Source organism: Xiphophorus hellerii, chromosome 1 (assembly GCF_003331165.1).
Source record: "Xiphophorus hellerii strain 12219 chromosome 1, Xiphophorus_hellerii-4.1, whole genome shotgun sequence".
Lineage (NCBI taxonomy): Eukaryota > Metazoa > Chordata > Actinopteri > Cyprinodontiformes > Poeciliidae > Xiphophorus > Xiphophorus hellerii.
Window position 1 is genome coordinate 5985971 of NC_045672.1, and position 18292 is coordinate 6004262.

The window sequence follows — 18292 nt, forward strand, 5'->3', positions numbered from 1 at the left end:
TGCATTACATGTGTCACCAGCAAACGTTGGCAATTAAATAAAATTTAAAGCCTCAACGAAGCAATCGTTTCTCAAAACCCCAGCAGCGCCTTCGACGCCACATGCTGGGTTGACGAAATACCAGACCTGTCCTGGTACAGTATGGATTCGGTCGACGAAAAACCTCAGAAAACACAGACAAGGTTTTGTACTGTAAACAAAATTTATTTAAACCTACAAAATGCCAATTTAATCTTCATCCTCCTCCTCCTCTTCATCCTGATTGATCTGGAAGTAGCGGAGCTCGTAGCTCTCCTTGGTGTTTGCGACGACGCGCAGCCAGTCACGAAGATTGTTCTTCTTCAGGTACTTCTTGGTCAGATACTTCAGGTATCTGCAAAATAACAAATCAGTCTCAAATACAAATACTTCCATCAATTGCATGAATTATGGATGAGCAACATGTCCGAGCATGAATATTGTTCCAGTGAAAGGCTTGTCACAGGTGACCGTCAGAGGGAGTAATGTGGACAGAAAATTGCATGTTTTGTGGTACTATTGTGATAAAAATGGGTGACAATTATGTCTTGCCATTGCTAAAATAATAAAACACCATTTGAAATCAGGCGTCGTCAGAATACATCTACAGTGACTTCTCACTGAGCACCATGTCTTCATTTAATCATTTTAATGTAGAATTATTGATCCTCTCAAGGAATCAAAAGTGAGAAAAAATAGTAAAAATGCTCATTTCAACAGTAGTTTGTACAAGTTATGAACATAAACGGCACATAATCCAAATTCATGCACGTCAGTCATTTTAAAGAGAACCTCCAATATGGCAAACTACACATCCTAGCAACATTCAATCTGAGGCTGAGCTTTAAAGACTCAAAAATAACTTAAGATAACAAGACACAAAAATGAATGACTGTTACTGTTGATTCTAGATGAATCACTTGAGCTTTTAATGAACAGGGTTACTAATCTTCCTTCAACAAAACAACCAGGATGGAATGAATTCATCTGAAAAGATACTAAATGTCATATAAATGCAGTTTAACTGGAAACAGCCCAACACATTAACGTTCTCCAGGAATCCTGATGGTTTCGGATAAATATGGAGCCTGTTTAATATTTAATATCAGCCCAGGCAAAGCTGGACTGAAACTCTGTCCCCTGTTGGTCATAATGATCCCTGAGGACCCCAACCTCCTCACCCGGTTGTTGACAACAAACACAGCATCTAAATCAGGGCTCACCAACACGGTGCCCGCGGGCACCTGGTCGCCCGCAAGGACCACATGAGTCGCCCGCAAGCCCGTTCTAAAAATAGGACAACTCACTAGTGAGCTGTGTCTAAATTTTTTTTTATTCTGTTGCTATTCTTTTTTTAATCACACTTGCATTTATATAGCTTTAAAAATGACAGTATCTTAAAAATATCCTCATTATACATGACGTTTAGAAAAGTTAGGGTGAACTCTGACTTACTCTAGTTCTAATTCAATGGTCAGTATTGTGCGCATGACAAAACCAGTGCCAATGGAACGTAGGCTAGCGGACACAGCGAAGATGGGTGCTGAATGCATTTTCTTTCCCCAAAAATATGGCTGAAAAAAGAAAGAAAACTTATCACTTTAACGAGGAATGGGAGAAGGAGTTCTTTTTTACGGTTGTGAAAGAAACCTGCGTGTGTCTCATTTGTGGGGCGACCGTAGCGACGGCAAAGCGGTACAATATTGAGAGACATTTCACTACGTGTCACAAAAATTACCATGCTAACTACCCACCGGGAAGCGCAGTACGTGCAGAAAAAGCCAGTGAGCTAAAGGCAGCTTTGGGTAAGCAACAATCTTTTTTCGCGAGGGCGGGAAAAAAGTCACTAAAAGCAACCGAAGCCTCGTTCAGAGCTACACATTTTCTGATCAAGAAGAAGAAGGCATTTTCAGATGGAGCAGTTGTCAAAGAAGCAATGATGATAATAGCTAACACTGTACTTAAAGATGACAAAAATGGAACCGATCTAATCTGTACTCTCTCCGACGTCCAACTGGGGGCATCTACGATGGCTAGACGAGTGTCAGCTATGTCTGGTAACCTGGGCGATCAGCTGGACCGGGATCTGGCAAAGTGCAGGTGGTTTAGCATCCAGTGCGACGAGTCCGTGGACAGCAGCAGTACAGCTCAGCTGTTGGTCTTCATCCGGATGGTGTTTGAAGATTTCTCCACAAGAGAAGAACTCCTGACACTACTGCCCTTAAAGACAACTACGAGGGGAGTTGACATTTATAACACGCTGAAGGAGTTTTTCGTGCAGAAGAAGGTAGCATTGGAAAAACTGGTGGCGGTGACAACAGACGGGGCTCCTGCTATGATCGGCCGACATACAGGTTTCATCGCTCACTGTAAAGGTGACCCAGACTTCCCAACATTTCTGCATTATCACTGTGTCATTCACCAGCAGGCGTTATGTGCAAAAGTGATCGGCTTTGAGCACGTGATGACTCCCGTTGTAAAAATCATTAACAACATCCGCTCCAAAGCTAAACAGCACAGGATTTTCAAGGTGCTATTGGAGGAGATGTCAGCTGAATATGAACTGCTGCTACACACAGAAATCCGATGGCTCAGCAGAGGACGAGTTTTATTTCGTTTTTTGTCACTTTTGGGTGAAATCAAAGAGTTCATGCAGTCCAAAGGCGAAGACGTCTCACTGCTAGAAGACACAGAGTGGACCCTTGACCTTGCATTTTTGACGGACATTACTGGGAAACTAAACGTCTTGAACTGCGAGCTGCAAGGCAAAGGTAAAACTGTTGTTGATATGATAAGTGCTTTAAATGCATTTAAAGCCAAGATGAACATTTTCTCTGTGGATTTACAGAGAAAAAAAGTGCTGCACTTTCCCTCTGTGCAGTTGGTGCTGAAAAACAATGCTTCTGCATCTGAGACATTTGACAAAGTTGCAGAAAAGTACTGTGAAGTCATAAACAGACTTGGGCAAGAGTTTGAGAATAGGTTTTGTGATCTTGATCAGCTTGAGCCATGTGTGTCATTCATTTCCAATCCTTTCATGAATGTGGACACAACATACTTTGCTGAGAAACTAAGTGCAACATTCAACTTGGATGCTGGACAGGTGGAGATGGAAATCATAACATTGCAAAATGACCTACACCTCAAAGTTTACCAGACTGCACCAAACTTTTGGTCCCTTGTTGACACAGAGAAGTACAGTGGTGTATGCACAGCAGCTATGAAGGTTGCCAGCCTGTTTGGTTCAACCTATCTCTGTGAATCAGCGTTTTCTGACATGAACTTCATTAAGAACAAACACAGAACATGCCTCACTGATGCACATCTGAAAGATGCACTCACAGTTGCAGTTTCAAGTTACACACCAGATTACAGTGCACTGGTGAACAGCATGCAATGCCAGTCTTCTCACTAATAAAGAAACCAATGCCAGATGTTAGTGGCAACATGGCAGTGTCATGGCAAAGTTTAATTAAAATATTGAGGAATTGTGTTCAATTTAAAAGTGTGTTCATGACATATAAGTTATAATTTTGTTAAAAATGCAGCAGATTTGGTCATGAGTTCAAAATGTGACAAGATTTATTTAAAAATATGTAAGTTGATTTTTCTTTAACATTACATAATTGATAACTTTTTGAAACATGGTGCAACAAAGTTCATGATTTGCTAAAAAAATGTTTGTGAGTGGCTAGTGAAAATTGGACATTTTTCCTATGAAATGTAGTGATGTAAGTGATTATCTAAAAATGTGACAATTACTGAGATTAAAAGAGATAAAGTGCTGAATATTGATATCTGTTTCCCACCTTGTTTTCATTGCTAATTATTGGGAGAAACCATTAACATGATCAGTGTCTTCTCATAGATGAGTATCATTAATCATTATTGATAATGTATAACTAAAGGCAAACTGAGTAAATTTGTTATTTCAGAAGAGCGTGTCAAACTGGTGCCCTTTGTATGACTCAGTACCCATGAAGTAGCTCTCAGTTTCAAAAAGGTTGGTGACCCCTGATCTAAATGATTGCACAAACAGACCCGTAAAATCAATTTCAATATAGTTAAATTAGTAGAAGTACAGGAACTCAACATACACTAAAACAACAGATAAGAAGCCTGACAGTGAGCTTCGTCTCTGTCCGGCTGGCTGCACACTTCACTGACCCGTCCAGAAACTTTTTGCTAAGAGGGCAGATTAGTAGCAAAATATATTTTTCTGCAGTTTTACTCCTGGGAGGATGTCATAGCTTTTCATTTCAGGGTTATTTAATTTCTTTAGTCCAAATACTTGTGTTTAGGGAAAAATCTTTGTTGTTTTCGGGAGTGAGCGAAACGCTGAATCAATTAGAGAAATGCGCATTTGTCTTTAGAGATTTTATTTAGAAAATCAGAGTATCAGAGATCAGCGAGTGAGAAAAGAAAAGCAAGAGAGAAGTGAAGCTTAAAACATGCAATTCTCCTTTGATATCTCATCAGTCACGTTCCACCCGTCTCTCTCCTGCAGGGAGTTTCTCTCAGTTTCTCCCATCTCTGGTTAATTGGTACCTCTGTCCCCAAATCAAACCAGGTTCAAAGGAGTTTCGGTTGCACAAGGAAGAAAAACATCTTCACTGAAACCTCTGTTATCAGTTCCAGAAGTATAACACCTGCTCAGAAACCTTCGCTATTAGCTCATTCTTCCAAGTAAGCAAACCAAGGTTTTATTTTCCAAGACACCTGCTATTCACACTATGGAATAAGAGAAAATGGACCATTCTTTCTTCCTTTCCCATTGTCTGAAATCTGCAGTAGATGTGTTCTCCTGTTTGTCCTGCTGGTGTGATTAATAGGATATCATCTGACGTTTAGGGTTCCTGAACATTTTCCGGACTGAAAATGCCAAGATAAATCATCCGGGGTTTTTTTAGGGAAACGTTCAAGCATCAACACAAAAATCACACGTTTCTGGACTTTCTACAACAGCCAAGCGTTCTACTGAATGAACGAGCCAACAGACCAGTGAGCTTGGTCATTCTGGAGACAGCAACATTATGCACCCAACAGCAGAATAAGTCCTCTAACATGCAAGTAAGATCTCAACCATTATTAGAAGCTGGCGCTGGTCCATTTTGGAAGCCCAGAGGACACAGAACACACACTGCTGCTGCAGCAGCTGTGTTTATGTTCTGGACAGATGGAAGTACAGCTCCTCCTGTGTTTTCTTTTTTTTTTTTTTTTTAAAGGGACTCTTACAGCTCTGCGATGTCAGCATTTCTGTTCTGAATAAAACCTGGTTCACATAAAGCCACGTAATGATGGGATTAATGACCTCTGAGCCCACATAAGTCATACACATTATTTAATCAGAATATATTTTATTAATCAGCCAGTCGTCCCTCAGGTCCCTCCTGTACGCTGCTGCTCGGCTTGTAACTAGAGTTGCAGAGAGGGAGTCACGTCCACCCCTCCTCACCCCAACCCCTGAATCCCTGAGCGTTTCAGAGTTCCTAAAGGTTTACAAGGTCTTGTCCTGTCTTCCCTCTCTGAGCTGCTCCATATGCCTCAGGCCGGCTGATCAGCTGAACTGAAGCTCAGAGGAGATGGAGCTTGTAGTGTTGCTGCTCCCAGATTATGAAACCATCTGCTCCTACACCTTAAAGGATCCCCTTTACTGTCCACTTGTAAAACTCTTAAAACACATTTGTAATCCTTGGCTTTCAGACTTTTTTAGTGATTTACTGATCTTATTGTGGATTTTCTTTTGTCCTATCCACAGACTTAATGTTTGCTAACACCTAGTCAAAGCTGTTGTTTTTACAGTGTTTTATAAAGTAGTAATTTTGCACATCTTTTTTTATATAAAGAAACATTTATAAAGGTATGTGTTCTATAAACACAAAAAGGTTGTAAACAGTGGTGACACCAGCTGCTCTTTCAACCCAGACAGCAGGCAGAGGTGATCCGTTTCCATGGTGAAGTCTCATCCACAGTACCCTGAAGCTGAACACTGACCGGTCCTCACCTCTTAGAGAAAGGGACCTCAGAGGAAACTGTGATCTTGCTCTTGCTCCTCTCGATGGACACCACGCCCCCGCCCAGGTTGCCAGCTTTCCCGTTCACCTTGATGCGCTCCTGCAGGAACTGCTCCTGAAAACCAGCCGCACAGGGGTTGCGTTAGTGCAGAGTCATTAATGCAAGTTGGCTTTAACAGGCGATAAAGTCAACTTGTCATCATTTCAGGGATCAGACTGGGTATTTGTGCTGCCATCTTACTGAAAATACTGCTGTGCATGTTTTCTGCTGACATGGCTACAAACTCGCATAATTATTTTTGAAAGGTTTTGTCGGCTCTAGTGGCCTTTTGACATCAAACTTTAATCTTTTCAATATATATATTTTTTTTATCCCTTTGAAAGCTGCCTTCTTACACTGAGGCATCAGTTTAGGCCTAAAGCACAATAGACAGAATCTGACTAATGTGCGTTACAGTGACTGACTGATTTTAATCCATTCATAGTTCAGACTGATCTGCTGATCGTGAGATTTAAAAGTCTTGGCCTCTCAAGTGTTTCAGTGGCGTCTTCCAGCCCTGAGCTTGTGATCATCACCCAGCCTTCCTCTAGACCTGAAGTTGGCTTAAAACTGAGGAAACGGCTAAAGGACAATTCCACCTCATCTTTCACCACCATGAGAATCCCTAATCTGCTCTAGTGTAAAAACTGCTACATTTAAACTCTTCAGACCCGGACTAGATTATTATAGACCAGTAGCAGAATGTCTTAAACTCGGGTTGTGAAACCATTATTTGATTTGTGAAAGCTAAATAAAACAAATGGCCACAACATGTTATAATCTGACAATCTGAACCCACAATAATTATGTTATGGACATCTGCATAAACACACACACTGACCCACATATCCTTGTATTTCTATGCAAACTGCTGACTTTCATTTATTTTAACCATAATCCTAACCGTTACTAGTCTATTCCTAACCTTAACTTTAACGTTAATCCATATTATATATCTAAACCTAACTAGTAGAGCGCAGCAAGCATTGCAAAAAAAAAAAAAGGGAAGACAGGGAAAAGAGCCTCAGTTTCCACAAATAACTGCCCTTTGTTGGTAGATATTGTGAAAGTGGCTCCCTGTATATGGTGTATACAAGTACACACAGTCACATGTTTTGGTCTTTTGTGAGTTTTCTGGATTAAATATTTAGAGCACATAAAGAAAACAAGTTTGAGGATTTTTTTCAAAAAGACAATTAATCTGGCTAATAAGTATTATACAAGTCAGATAAATATCACAAACTTGGATTGAAATATTCTATTACTATAGAATAATATAATCCAGGTTAGAAGAGTCTACATGTTGTCGTTTCTGAGTTGGTGCTGTACTAATATATCCCAGATAATTACAAAAACACCACCACCAACATGGCTCTTTTACTGACCAAATGAAGGTTTCACAAATCTCAAACTGGCTATTAAACATTCTGTGTGTAGCGTAGAACAATCTAGTCCAGGTTGGAAGAGTCTAAATGTTGTGGTTTTTAAACAACAGCAGACTGCGCATGTGTGAGTGAAAAATAAGGCAGAATTGTCCCCGAGCCGTTTCCTCAATCGAAAACCAACTTCAGCTTAATGTTTAGGGAGCAACAGTGGTAGTTGCAGTTGGTAGCACTGTTGCCTTGCAACAAGAAGGTCCTGGGTTCGATTCCGGAGTTTGCATGTTCTCCTTGTGCATGCGTGGGTTTCTCCCACAGTCCAAAAACATGACTGACAGGTTAATTGATCTCTAAATGCTCCGTAGGTGTGAGTGTGTGTGTGCATGGTTGTTTGTCCTGTCTGTCTCTGTGTTTCCCTGCGACAGACTGGCGACCTGTCCGGGGTGTATATGTCATTATAATAATGACCCACACATAATAATGTGGGTCATTATAAGAAGTGTGGGTCAAGCTGCTGTGCAACATCCTCTGCATGTTAATCTGCAGACAATCGGACGTTTTGCTAATTTCTCAGAAGAGCACAAACAGGGAAGCTGCTGTGGTCGCCAATTTGCATCTCGTCAAGAAATCACACTTGCTCCGTGATCAGAACATGGTTACTACTAGCCAAAAAAAGACGTGGTCCTATAAACAACAGCAAAATGTGAGTTCAGAGGTCATGAGCCGAGGTGAGCGGCACTTACAAAGTTAGCAGCGTCCATGATGCCATCTTCAACAGGATGGGTGCAGTCCAGAGTGAACTTCAGCACCTGCTTCTTCTTCTTCCCACCTTTGCCGGTGTTCTGCTTCTTCTGCTAATAGAAGAAAACACTTTCAATAAACACACACACATGTATATATATATTTTAAAACTGGACTAAAACACTAGTCTGGTTTAACTGGGGCTATTTTTTTGCTTTATAAACGGCGGAACCAAACGCTGATTCTTGGGTGTTTCTAAAAGATTTAGCCGTTTGGTTCAGCTCGGTTTCAGGCTCCAGTTGCTACAGGAGTATAAAGAAAGTCACAAGCCAAGCTCATCATCTGATCTCGTTAGCCATTTAATCTCAGCAGAAGCTAAGCGGAGCCGTCAGCTGGGGGAACAACGTGGTGAGCTACGAGCTAACAGCTAACAGGCCGCCGCAGACCCAAACTAACAACAAGCCGCCTCATGACCGGCCGTTAGTCGTATTTTATGACACTAAAACCTTAAACCACAGTCGCGCTGTCACGACAGCTATTTTTCTCGGAAGCTACCACTGGCTATTGAGCTGTAATTAAGACTGTAATAACAGAGCGCTTCACTTACAATAGGCGCCATGGCTGAGAAGCTAGCAGAAAGGAAGAACCAGTAGTGCGCATGCGTTCAAAAATAAAATACCGAGTTACTGATCGTATCCTGTTATCAGGGATCGATTAAAGGGCTGGCTTCGCGAAAAACATGAATACAATCCCAACTCTAAGAAAACCAAATACGAAATGTTTTAACGAAGGGTGGTTCGAGCAATTCTGTTTTTTGCGATATTATCCTAAAGTATAAGAAGTATAATTCTTGTCTTTTGTTTTTAGCTTTAAACAATGTGCACCTTATCTTTGAATGGTCCTTGTATGTTTTCTTTCTTTTTTTTAACCGTAATAATAGAAAAGACTACCGCATAGTTTTTTCCCTCCTTTGTAAAAGTCAGATGATTTGTTTTCTAAAATCTGAAAATAGAAACCCATTTTAGAAAACTTCCTTAGCTTTCAAAATAAAGAATTTTATTTAGTACATGTTTAGAAAATCTGGTCTAAATAAGAGCAGATTATTTATTTACGCATATTTTATGCATTCTAGGGATGCATACAATATCAGCAATAACATCGGAATCGCCCGTCATTTGTTTTGAGCATATTGGCTTTGGTCCGTGAATAAAACTGGGTGTATTGAATAAAACCAGACGATATTTATTTCCATCTTGTCGCCATTTGTTTCTGGAGGGGGTGAGGAGGAGGTTGGTCATGTGGTTTTTACTTGGCTGTGATGCAGCGCAGGACTGCAGCAGCGGAGAAGACAGCAGTGTGGTCCTTTTATTTAAGGTCCCTAAAGGGTAATAAAATACTGTATAATACATATGTATTATATATAATATCGATGAATATCGGTTATCGGCCATGACAGAAATATTAATATATCAGTATCGGCCCAAATGTTCCTGCTGATGCGTAGCTTATTCCAGCAGATTTGGAGGAGAGGGGAGGTCGCAGGGGCACATACTGTACAACTAGCCAGTCACAGGGAGAAAAGACTGAAAATATAAATGCTATAGTTTGTTTAAATTTATTCAAATGTAAACAAAACTGTATAAATATTCAGTCTGCTTTCTTTTACTTTACTGTAAAGATCAGCTCTGCATCCTGACAGAGTAGAGTCGGCTGTCAAAATAAAGGCATAGTAAAAGTGAGATGCCCAATTTAACACCCTGAAATTGGACATCTGTCTCTTTAAAAACTCGTGTTCCTTCTGGTCTGGGTTAGGGTTTGTGTGCCCAGACTCCTGCAGCTGGGATGTTGCTGCTGCAGGGGCTCCTTTCTGTCCTGGCCGGGGGACTCTGGCTGCTCCTTGACATCCATCCCCTCCAATCTAACACGCAGCAACAACAACAGGGCTGTTGTGAAGTTCCCACAGTCAGTGATGGTTTGGGTGCCACGTCATCTGCTGGTTCTGGTTCAATGGGTTTTCTATGAGCTCCCAGTCAGTGCAGCATCTTGTGGGCAATTCTAGAGCCCTTTATGCCTCCCTCTGCTGACCAGCTGGATGGAGATGCTGATTTGATTATTCACTAGTTCTTGCCGCGCACTGCCATCATTACATTACAATAAATAAAGGCCTGAAATATTGAACGTTGTGTAATGAATGTTATTTAAGATGAAACTTTTCTACATCTTTCTTTTGCAATATTTCTATGTATTTTGCTTATTGCATACCTTTTATTACCATAAAACTATGACAATATTATCCCATACACTGTGACCATTTAGTCCTTCTCACCGTTACTTGACCATCACTAAACAATGCTGAATTTTATGAGGGGGAGGAAAAAATAAATAAAGCAGAGCCATTTAGATAATACCCTCAACTTTATTTCATACAAGCAGTGCTGAATAAACGCAGTCAACAGCTTTCAGTCAGAGTGGAAAACCTGCCGTACAGGTTCTCCATGCAGGTAAAATGCAGCATAAAATCTGTGTATGTGCCCACAACTTTTAATCATTTACCAGAAATCTCCCACAAGGTCCTTTGTCGAGAAGCTACATGTGTCACATTAAAAGATAAACAGAAACGTCACCTTTACTGAGCTGTTATTCAAATTTAGACCAAAGGTTTGGAGTTTTGTCTTGTTGAATGTGGTGGGAATGAGTCGTCTCTGCAGTCGACGTCAGAGCAGGCGCTGCAGAGGGACTGACGGAAATAAATGATCAAACTCTGATGGGATTTGCAGGTCCAATCTACTAAAACAGTAGCTGAGACTAACTGTAGGTGCTGAAAACATTGCCAACAGGCGGAGTTTGGGCCTCTACTAGTATTCAAATCATTGAACTGTGTTATGTTTGTTCCAATTCAATAAAAATATGAAACATTTAATGTAATAAGGGGAATTCAGCACCTTTCAAATGATTATGTGACATGTTTACGTATTCAGTTGATATTTCATGACACGTGTTTTGTTTTGATCAAAGCCAGAGGACCGATGGAACAGAAAGCTATTGCCACTTGACTATTAGATAACTGATTAACGTGTGTAATCAGCACAACAACCTGTCAGTGAGCTTTCAGAGCATGTAATGTGATATGAAATATAAAGTTTCAGTAGCAGCAGTCAAGGTAAGATTTTTGACCAAATTATTTCTATATTAAACTCAGAAGAATGACAAGGGCATACACTTGGTTTCAATCATGGATATATATATATATGTTTTATTGAATTGGAACATACTTGATTGAAGAAGATGGCCCGTAAACCTTTGTATGTATTGAACATGATTTTTTTTGGGAGGCAGCATTTTTCAACAGGGGTCATGACCCCCTCTGGGCGCCACTGCATACCTGACAGCTGAAATTCAACTGGTTTAGCAGGACCACGTGGCAATGCGTCCCCACCGGAGTCACAGTAGACCTTCTACCAGTGGGACGCCTCAGAGTGGCCCCATCCGTCCTTTAATATAGTCGCGGTTTCAGAATTATAAACCGTGAAGGGAAGACTTTATTATGAAACACAAAGTGTGGAGATCAAGACTTCAGTGCAATGTCCTGACCGCAACATTCCTTCCCACTGCGATGCGCCACGCACACATCTAAACATCTTCCGCATAATACTTTGGTCTGTTTGTGGTTTGTACAGAGATGCGCAAGTTATTCATGGAAATGTGTGAGAATTATTGGGACAACTTTGGAACTCACTGCGCTTCCAACATGAGGATCTAGGAGTTCTTAGAGGACGTCCGAGTTTGTGCTACAGTTGTTATAAATCATTGATTTAAAAACAAAAAAAACAAACCTGCTTAAATATTAAACAGTATGACAAGTCATCATGCCTGGTGACTCCAAATGATGCTAAGTGATGCTAACGAACGCGAGGGGACACCACAAGATGAGCACACATCTGGAAAACAAAATGGATGAAAAAGCAGCCACTACCAAAGCAAAACCCTGAGCACCAGAAGATTCCCCAGACCCAACTCTGCCACACTTACAGCTTCACCCATTACAGAACAGAACCAGAGGCTCACCACGCTACGCTCTTCTACAGTTTTAGAGAAAAAAAACAAAGTTCAGGTGTCCTATGTTGCGTAATGTTTCAAATATCAAAGGACACCTGCTCAGCTAAACAGCACATGTAATGTGATATTGCGGCGTGTCTCATTGAGAGAGAAAAAAGAAGTAAAAATCTACAGAAACATTTACATTTAGGCCTCTCAAAAGTGGAGGTCAATTTTCTCCTGCTGGTTCCTTTTCTATCCCTGCTTCAGGCAGTTCTTATTTTAATTCATCTCTCTGTCTAGAAAATATCAGGAGATGAAAGAAAAGCAGGAGGTGATCACAGGAGAGGGTGACTATCTTCTACCTCCTCCCAGCCAGACTGTCAGAACCAGGTCCAGATACCAACCACAAACTGTCTGTGGTTGGTATCTGGACCTGGTTCTCCTTTCTGGAGAGAAGGTTTCATTGTTTCTGCAGACGTAGAACAAGATGCTCAAAATGAGAAAGTGCACATGAGAAAACATGGCTTTTATAGAAATATTCCCATTTTGATGCTAACCAGGTGACAGAACATGTCACGTGTTTTACGACCTTAAGAGAGTGGGGTCAGGAATAAATATGGATATTGATTTTATGGTAAGTAAGTAAGCAGTAGATGTAGAAAAAAAGCAGTAGAAGATTTAGACTCTGCATCAACACATCCTCCATTTAAATGCTTCTGACTGGGAAAAGCCTTTAGTGTGTCCCTCCACATAATGTTGTTCATTTTCTGTGAAACATCTCTAATACATGAAGTCAACTCTGGCATGTGATGCTGAAGGGTCCAGGCAAAGCAGCCAGCAGATGAGTGGAAACCTATCGCCGTGGTGACAGCATGCAGACAGAAACAGGCGAGAGTGGGAATGTGTGTACAGCCGAGGTTCTCTGTTCATACACTGGATGTTGGTAGAAAAACAGCAGCCCAGCTGCCGTCACTCTGCCTCTGCTGGCGCTGCAGGCTCTCAGCCGGGGGCCGGGACTTCACCTTGAGGGGGCGGCAGCTGCTGCAGCAGACCACACGTCGCCACCAGGTCTGACCTGCTATGGAGCTTGCAGTCTGTTGGGGTTGGTGTCCAGGTCTAGGGGGACTAGTTGACCCGGATGCCAGAGATGAAGGGCAGCCCGGTGGGGACCTTCCTCTTGTACTCCACGTAGTCCTCAGCAAAGAAATGGATGAGCGAGAGCTCCTCCTCCTCTATCCGCTCCCGGAAGAAGCGCCAGCTGGCTATCGTGTAGCCCAGGATGCAGACCGGGTTGCACAGCATGATCTGCAGGAACGGACACTCATCAGCGAACAACACAACATGGCAGCGAACTAACAAAGAGGGCCAGCCTGGGCGATATGAATGAGAAACGCATCACTATATAAGCATTTCACATCAGGTGGTATTGATAATCATTCATTAGTTTTTTTGAATTACTGCCAGACCAGTTCAATTCAGTTTCCTCTCCAGCGGTTCTCCTTCCACTCCGAGTCGTTGCTGTTTATTTTGAAGCAGTAACGAGTCACAGTGGTTAAACATAAAACTGCTGCTGCACTAGTTACTCAGCAGGCTGTTGCTAGGTAACCAAAGAGTGAGAGAGCTAGTTGGTGGCACCCGTCCCAACTGTCCAACCGTCATTTATACTGCAAGAAAAGTAGACGCCGCGGTCCACAGAAAAGAAAAGTAATACCTCGCCTCACCCACCCCAGAATATTAAGTCAATAAATCCAATTAGCAATTAGATAGCTAAGTGGGATAATTATATGAGATCTCAATTATATGAGATAGCTAATTTTATTATCTAATTGGAAATAACTAAGGATTTTTTTTATTTGTCAACTTAAATATCTCTTTTAAGCCAAGGAAGTGGTTCTGGGGCCATAAATACTTCATTTTTGTAGCAGTTCTACTCAGCTAACACCTTTCTTCTGTCAAGGTCTAGAGTTGCCAATTTGAAAAATCATTGGTTGCAATCCATTTCTTATGTATTTATATTAAAACATCTGCACAATGGCAGTAAAGTGGAATTTACTTTCTTTGTTGCATATACTTGGCCTATAAATCTGAAAAAACTCCCTGTATGACTGCAAAGTTGCTTTAAGAAGGAGGTTTTCTATTTGGGGTAAAGACTTTGGACTCTGAGATCTCAAACCCAATCCTGATTTTGGAAATACACTGGTGTTTAACACTGGTTAAACTGGTGTCTAACCAGTGTATTCCCAAGCTCAGTGTGTCCAGACTAACTGTCATTTATCACCCTCGGTCCTGTTTAGGGCTCAGTTAAATGGTTCTCAAGAGACCAGTCAAAGTGGAGTCATGTCTAAAGGCTTTATGTTGGAATGCTGTAGATGTTCTGGTAACTTTTCATAAATCCTGAATATTAAGAGATTAGACATTGAAAGCTATAAGACATGACAGAGATGGAGGAGGACCAGTGAGGAGCAACAGCTGGTAAATGACTGGACCTATTGAAGTGGTTGGTCATAAAGTGAAGTTTGCATTAACACTAAAGAGCAGCATGAATTGTGTCACCTGAGTTCCTATGCTCCAGTAGAACCAGCCTACGTAGGACGGGTGTCTGAAGTAGGCGTAGACCCCGCTGGTGACCAGAACGTGGCTCTGGGCTTTCTCATTCTGGACAATGTGGTTAAAGTTGGAGCCGGCCGTCAACATGGCAGCCTTCCGCAGGCCCTCGCCACACAGCACCATGATTAGTCCAACCAAGCTGACCCAGTTTAGATGCTTCAGCTCTATGGCAGGAGACAGAGGTCAAGAGACAGGAACAGCACATAAATGTTTTGGAAAAATCTAATAAAGATGTAGGCAAAACATTAACATCTAATTCACTGACTGGAGGGATGACCTTTTTATTTTGGTTTTGGTTGTTTTATTTGGAATATTTAAAATATCGTCCAGTTTCAATGTAAAGTGTTCTTTACAAAATGATAAGTGTGTTCGTGTTTGGGAGAGCAAACTTGCATTATGTTCCCATCATCTACATATTGATTGAAAATGGTCTCAAAACAACATTATAATTTATTAGCGCCAGTGATGTTATTTAAAGCAGCTGCTCACATCAAGCTCATCTTATTCTACTTTGGAAACTCAAACATCCTGTTAATAAAAACCACATACAAGCCAACAGCTGTTAGCTCACAGAGCAAAAACCTGCAGGCAGCAGCACCTGGAACAGTGAGCTTCTCCACGGTGAACTCCAGCCATGACGACATGGCGGCCAGCGTGTACTCCAGGCTGTGGTTGAGCAGGAACGAGTCCAGCGACAGGCTGCGAGGGTTGATGACGGCGGTCACCAGGTATTCAGAGTAATGGAAGAACGAAAGGGAGCACATGTACCTGGAGGAAGACGCATTTAACATGTTACAACTTGTCTGCCTCACAAAGGATCCAACCCCACACCCCACCCTTAAACCTCTGACAGCTTGTGGTGGAATAATCTGCTGAAACATCGGGATTTGATAGTGGGAGTTTAATCAGTGTAATTCAGAACCAAAAGTTTAACAAAGTGACAGCATCAAGGGCAATGGCTGCCCATCGAATAAAGAGATAATGTATGGGACTCAAATAATGTTAATATGACCCAAGCCATATTTCACTAATCAATATATTAACCAGCCCTTTAGTAAACCCTCGTGGTGATAGAGACAGCTGTAAGACCTTTTTTATTGACAAAAACCAAACAGACAAACAATACAGTTCATACATACCAGCCAAAATGTGTCCAAGTGGTGTCAGAGAAGCTAATGATTAGGCCACAGCCAAACGTAACTCCCAGGAAGCAGGCTCTCACAGCAACCTGCAACAAGCCACGACATTAACATCATACCGTTCTGTTCTCATGGAGAGGATTAGCTGGAGCTAACATGTCCTATAAAGAGAGTCTGTCAACTCCATAAACACTATCTAATATAATGTAGTATAGTATTCATATCGTTTATATAGTATTAGATAAACACAATATAATAGTGTTTCTGGCGTTTACAGAGGAGCGGCAAAAGCAAAGAAGGTGGATTAGCAAAGCTTGATAACTTATGACGTCATCATATGTTAATGTTGGATATTGTGGATATTGAGCTGTTAGCATGAGCGTCATACAACAACAGTCTTCAGTCAGAGGCTTCTGCAGATTTGTAGGAAGACTGACTGCCACTGGAGATCCTTGGCAACACTGTCCAAAATAACTCTTTCAAGATACTTGTACGATATGAGTTACGACAACATTTAATTTCCCTTTGGGATAAAGTATTTTTTTTAGCTGAATTTGAACTGAAGACAAGTATAATGGCCTAAAATGATGAAGGAAAAAATCTGAGCAAATGCAGAAACCCTTAAGATCTTTGTAGATTAATGACGTCGAGAAAATTTAAGTATGGAGCTTCTGAGATGCCACCGGTGAAAGCTTTACTGATCTATGCTTAACGTGAGGCTCCATGGTGCACTGCTGTGAACTGAACTGATGGACTGACATCCACAGGAACCATTCATGTTGTGGGGAATTTAGTTCCTAAACCTTTATTCTTCCTCCTGCAGAACATACGGGCATAAATGCAACAAGAAAGGATAAAGTACCCCAGGGTACCAACTCCTGCTAAACATTACCACCAGAGTTACTGGGAATCCATTTCTTAACGATTCATTACACAGATTGAACGGATCGGGGTCAAGCAGCCTCCAGAGCTGTCTGAACTTTGGGGCAGTGAAAACAGGTGATGTTGGGATCAACAGGGTGAGAAGGAGTCATTTTGTCCCCCAGTCCAGCTAAATAAAACCCTTTCGGAGCCACTAAAGATACCAGACTTTTTGGAAAAAGACCAACTATAATCTTTGATAAATATGCACTAAAGAACACGTGTCATTTTTAAAGAAACACTATTTAATTTCTGTTTAAAAGTTAAAAGAAAAAAACACAACCATTCTTGCATACTCCAGGGTTAGTCTCGGTGGGTGGAACAGTTCAACAAAGTTACGAACACGACTGAGTTCTTCAGCAATGGCACGTCTGAGCTTCCGTACAGCTTCATATGTGAAAGTAAAACAATATGTTGCTAATGTGCCACTTCAGCGCTATGTCCGGAGGTTCTGTGCTTAGCTAGGTAACACCAGCTGTCTTCTGGATTCGTCTAATCAGATTATCTGCACCGAGCTGAAGCTGGGGGGGTTTGCTAATCCTGCTCTCAGGCTGAAACAGAATGAAACTCTCTGCTCGTCCCAGCAGCAGACTGAAGAGCAGGAAACATTTTAAACACAAGCAGTGGTCTGCTGGTCAAATTTACGGGATGTAGAGCATCGTATGTGCTTACCTTATACACTGGTCCTCTGTATATGACAAGCAAAAGGCCGTTAATCGCCGCAATGTGGACACAAATTGCAATTTTCCCGGGAGTTTCTGTCAGATAATCAAAGACCCAGTCCAGGTGTCCGAACCAGGTCCGAATGAGCGGGATGAGAACGACGCTGAGGCCTAAAAGAAAGCTTTTTATACTCACTCTGCCTTCTAACACCAACTTACTGCCTGCCATGTTGGAAGTACCGGGATGTGCCAAAACAAGTCTCGCGAGGTCTCGAGGTTGTTGACGTATGCCGCATTCAATGACCATCAGAAAAAAAATCTCGGTTTTCGTAGAAAGTGGGCTAAATTTAAAACTCCCGAGTTCTCTGACCCCGAGTATGGAACAATTCTGGATTTTCAGCTACAGAAATTCACGTCCTGTTATATAGCTATAGTAACAGACTATAAAGAAAAATTCATTGTTTCCACTGAAACACTGGACACCTTAAGCAGCTGTCCGGTGACAGGAGTTGAGGCTTCTAATGCTGGAAGAGGACACTGGATAAAACCAGGTTTCATGCAAAAATCATTAATTCGATGTTATACAGGCTAATTTTCATCCGTGACCTACTTTATTATTTTTGCAGAGCTTCATCCTCATCCTTGGCATCATAGCACAGGTCTCTACAAAGTGGGATGTTAGGAGAGAGGACTACTCTGCTAAAAGAGCTTCAGTTAAAATATAAAGAAAACG

The 18292-nt window shown here is 41.5% G+C and overlaps 3 protein-coding genes across 3 annotated transcripts in view; 1 reads left to right on the forward strand and 2 right to left on the reverse strand.

Annotated features, from left to right (window-relative positions):
- The window catches only part of LOC116721371 (tumor necrosis factor receptor superfamily member 14-like), a 1133408-nt gene that overhangs the window by 111093 nt on the left and 1004023 nt on the right, over positions 1-18292 (forward strand). The window lies entirely within an intron of this gene.
- On the reverse strand, positions 184-8895 carry LOC116721501 (60S ribosomal protein L22). Its single transcript, XM_032565284.1, has 4 exons — positions 8800-8895; positions 8195-8305; positions 6023-6147; positions 184-373 (listed from the first exon to the last, which is right to left on the reverse strand). The coding sequence occupies exons 1-4, from the start codon at positions 8809-8811 to the stop codon at positions 229-231; spliced, it is 393 nt and encodes a 130-aa protein (XP_032421175.1). The 5' UTR covers positions 8812-8895; the 3' UTR covers positions 184-228.
- On the reverse strand, positions 10589-17806 carry icmt (isoprenylcysteine carboxyl methyltransferase). The gene is made up of 5 exons (XM_032565087.1): positions 17570-17806; positions 15977-16065; positions 15436-15605; positions 14784-15001; positions 10589-13535 (listed from the first exon to the last, which is right to left on the reverse strand). Exons 1-5 carry the CDS (start codon positions 17786-17788, stop codon positions 13356-13358), a joined length of 876 nt encoding a protein of 291 aa, XP_032420978.1. The 5' UTR covers positions 17789-17806; the 3' UTR covers positions 10589-13355.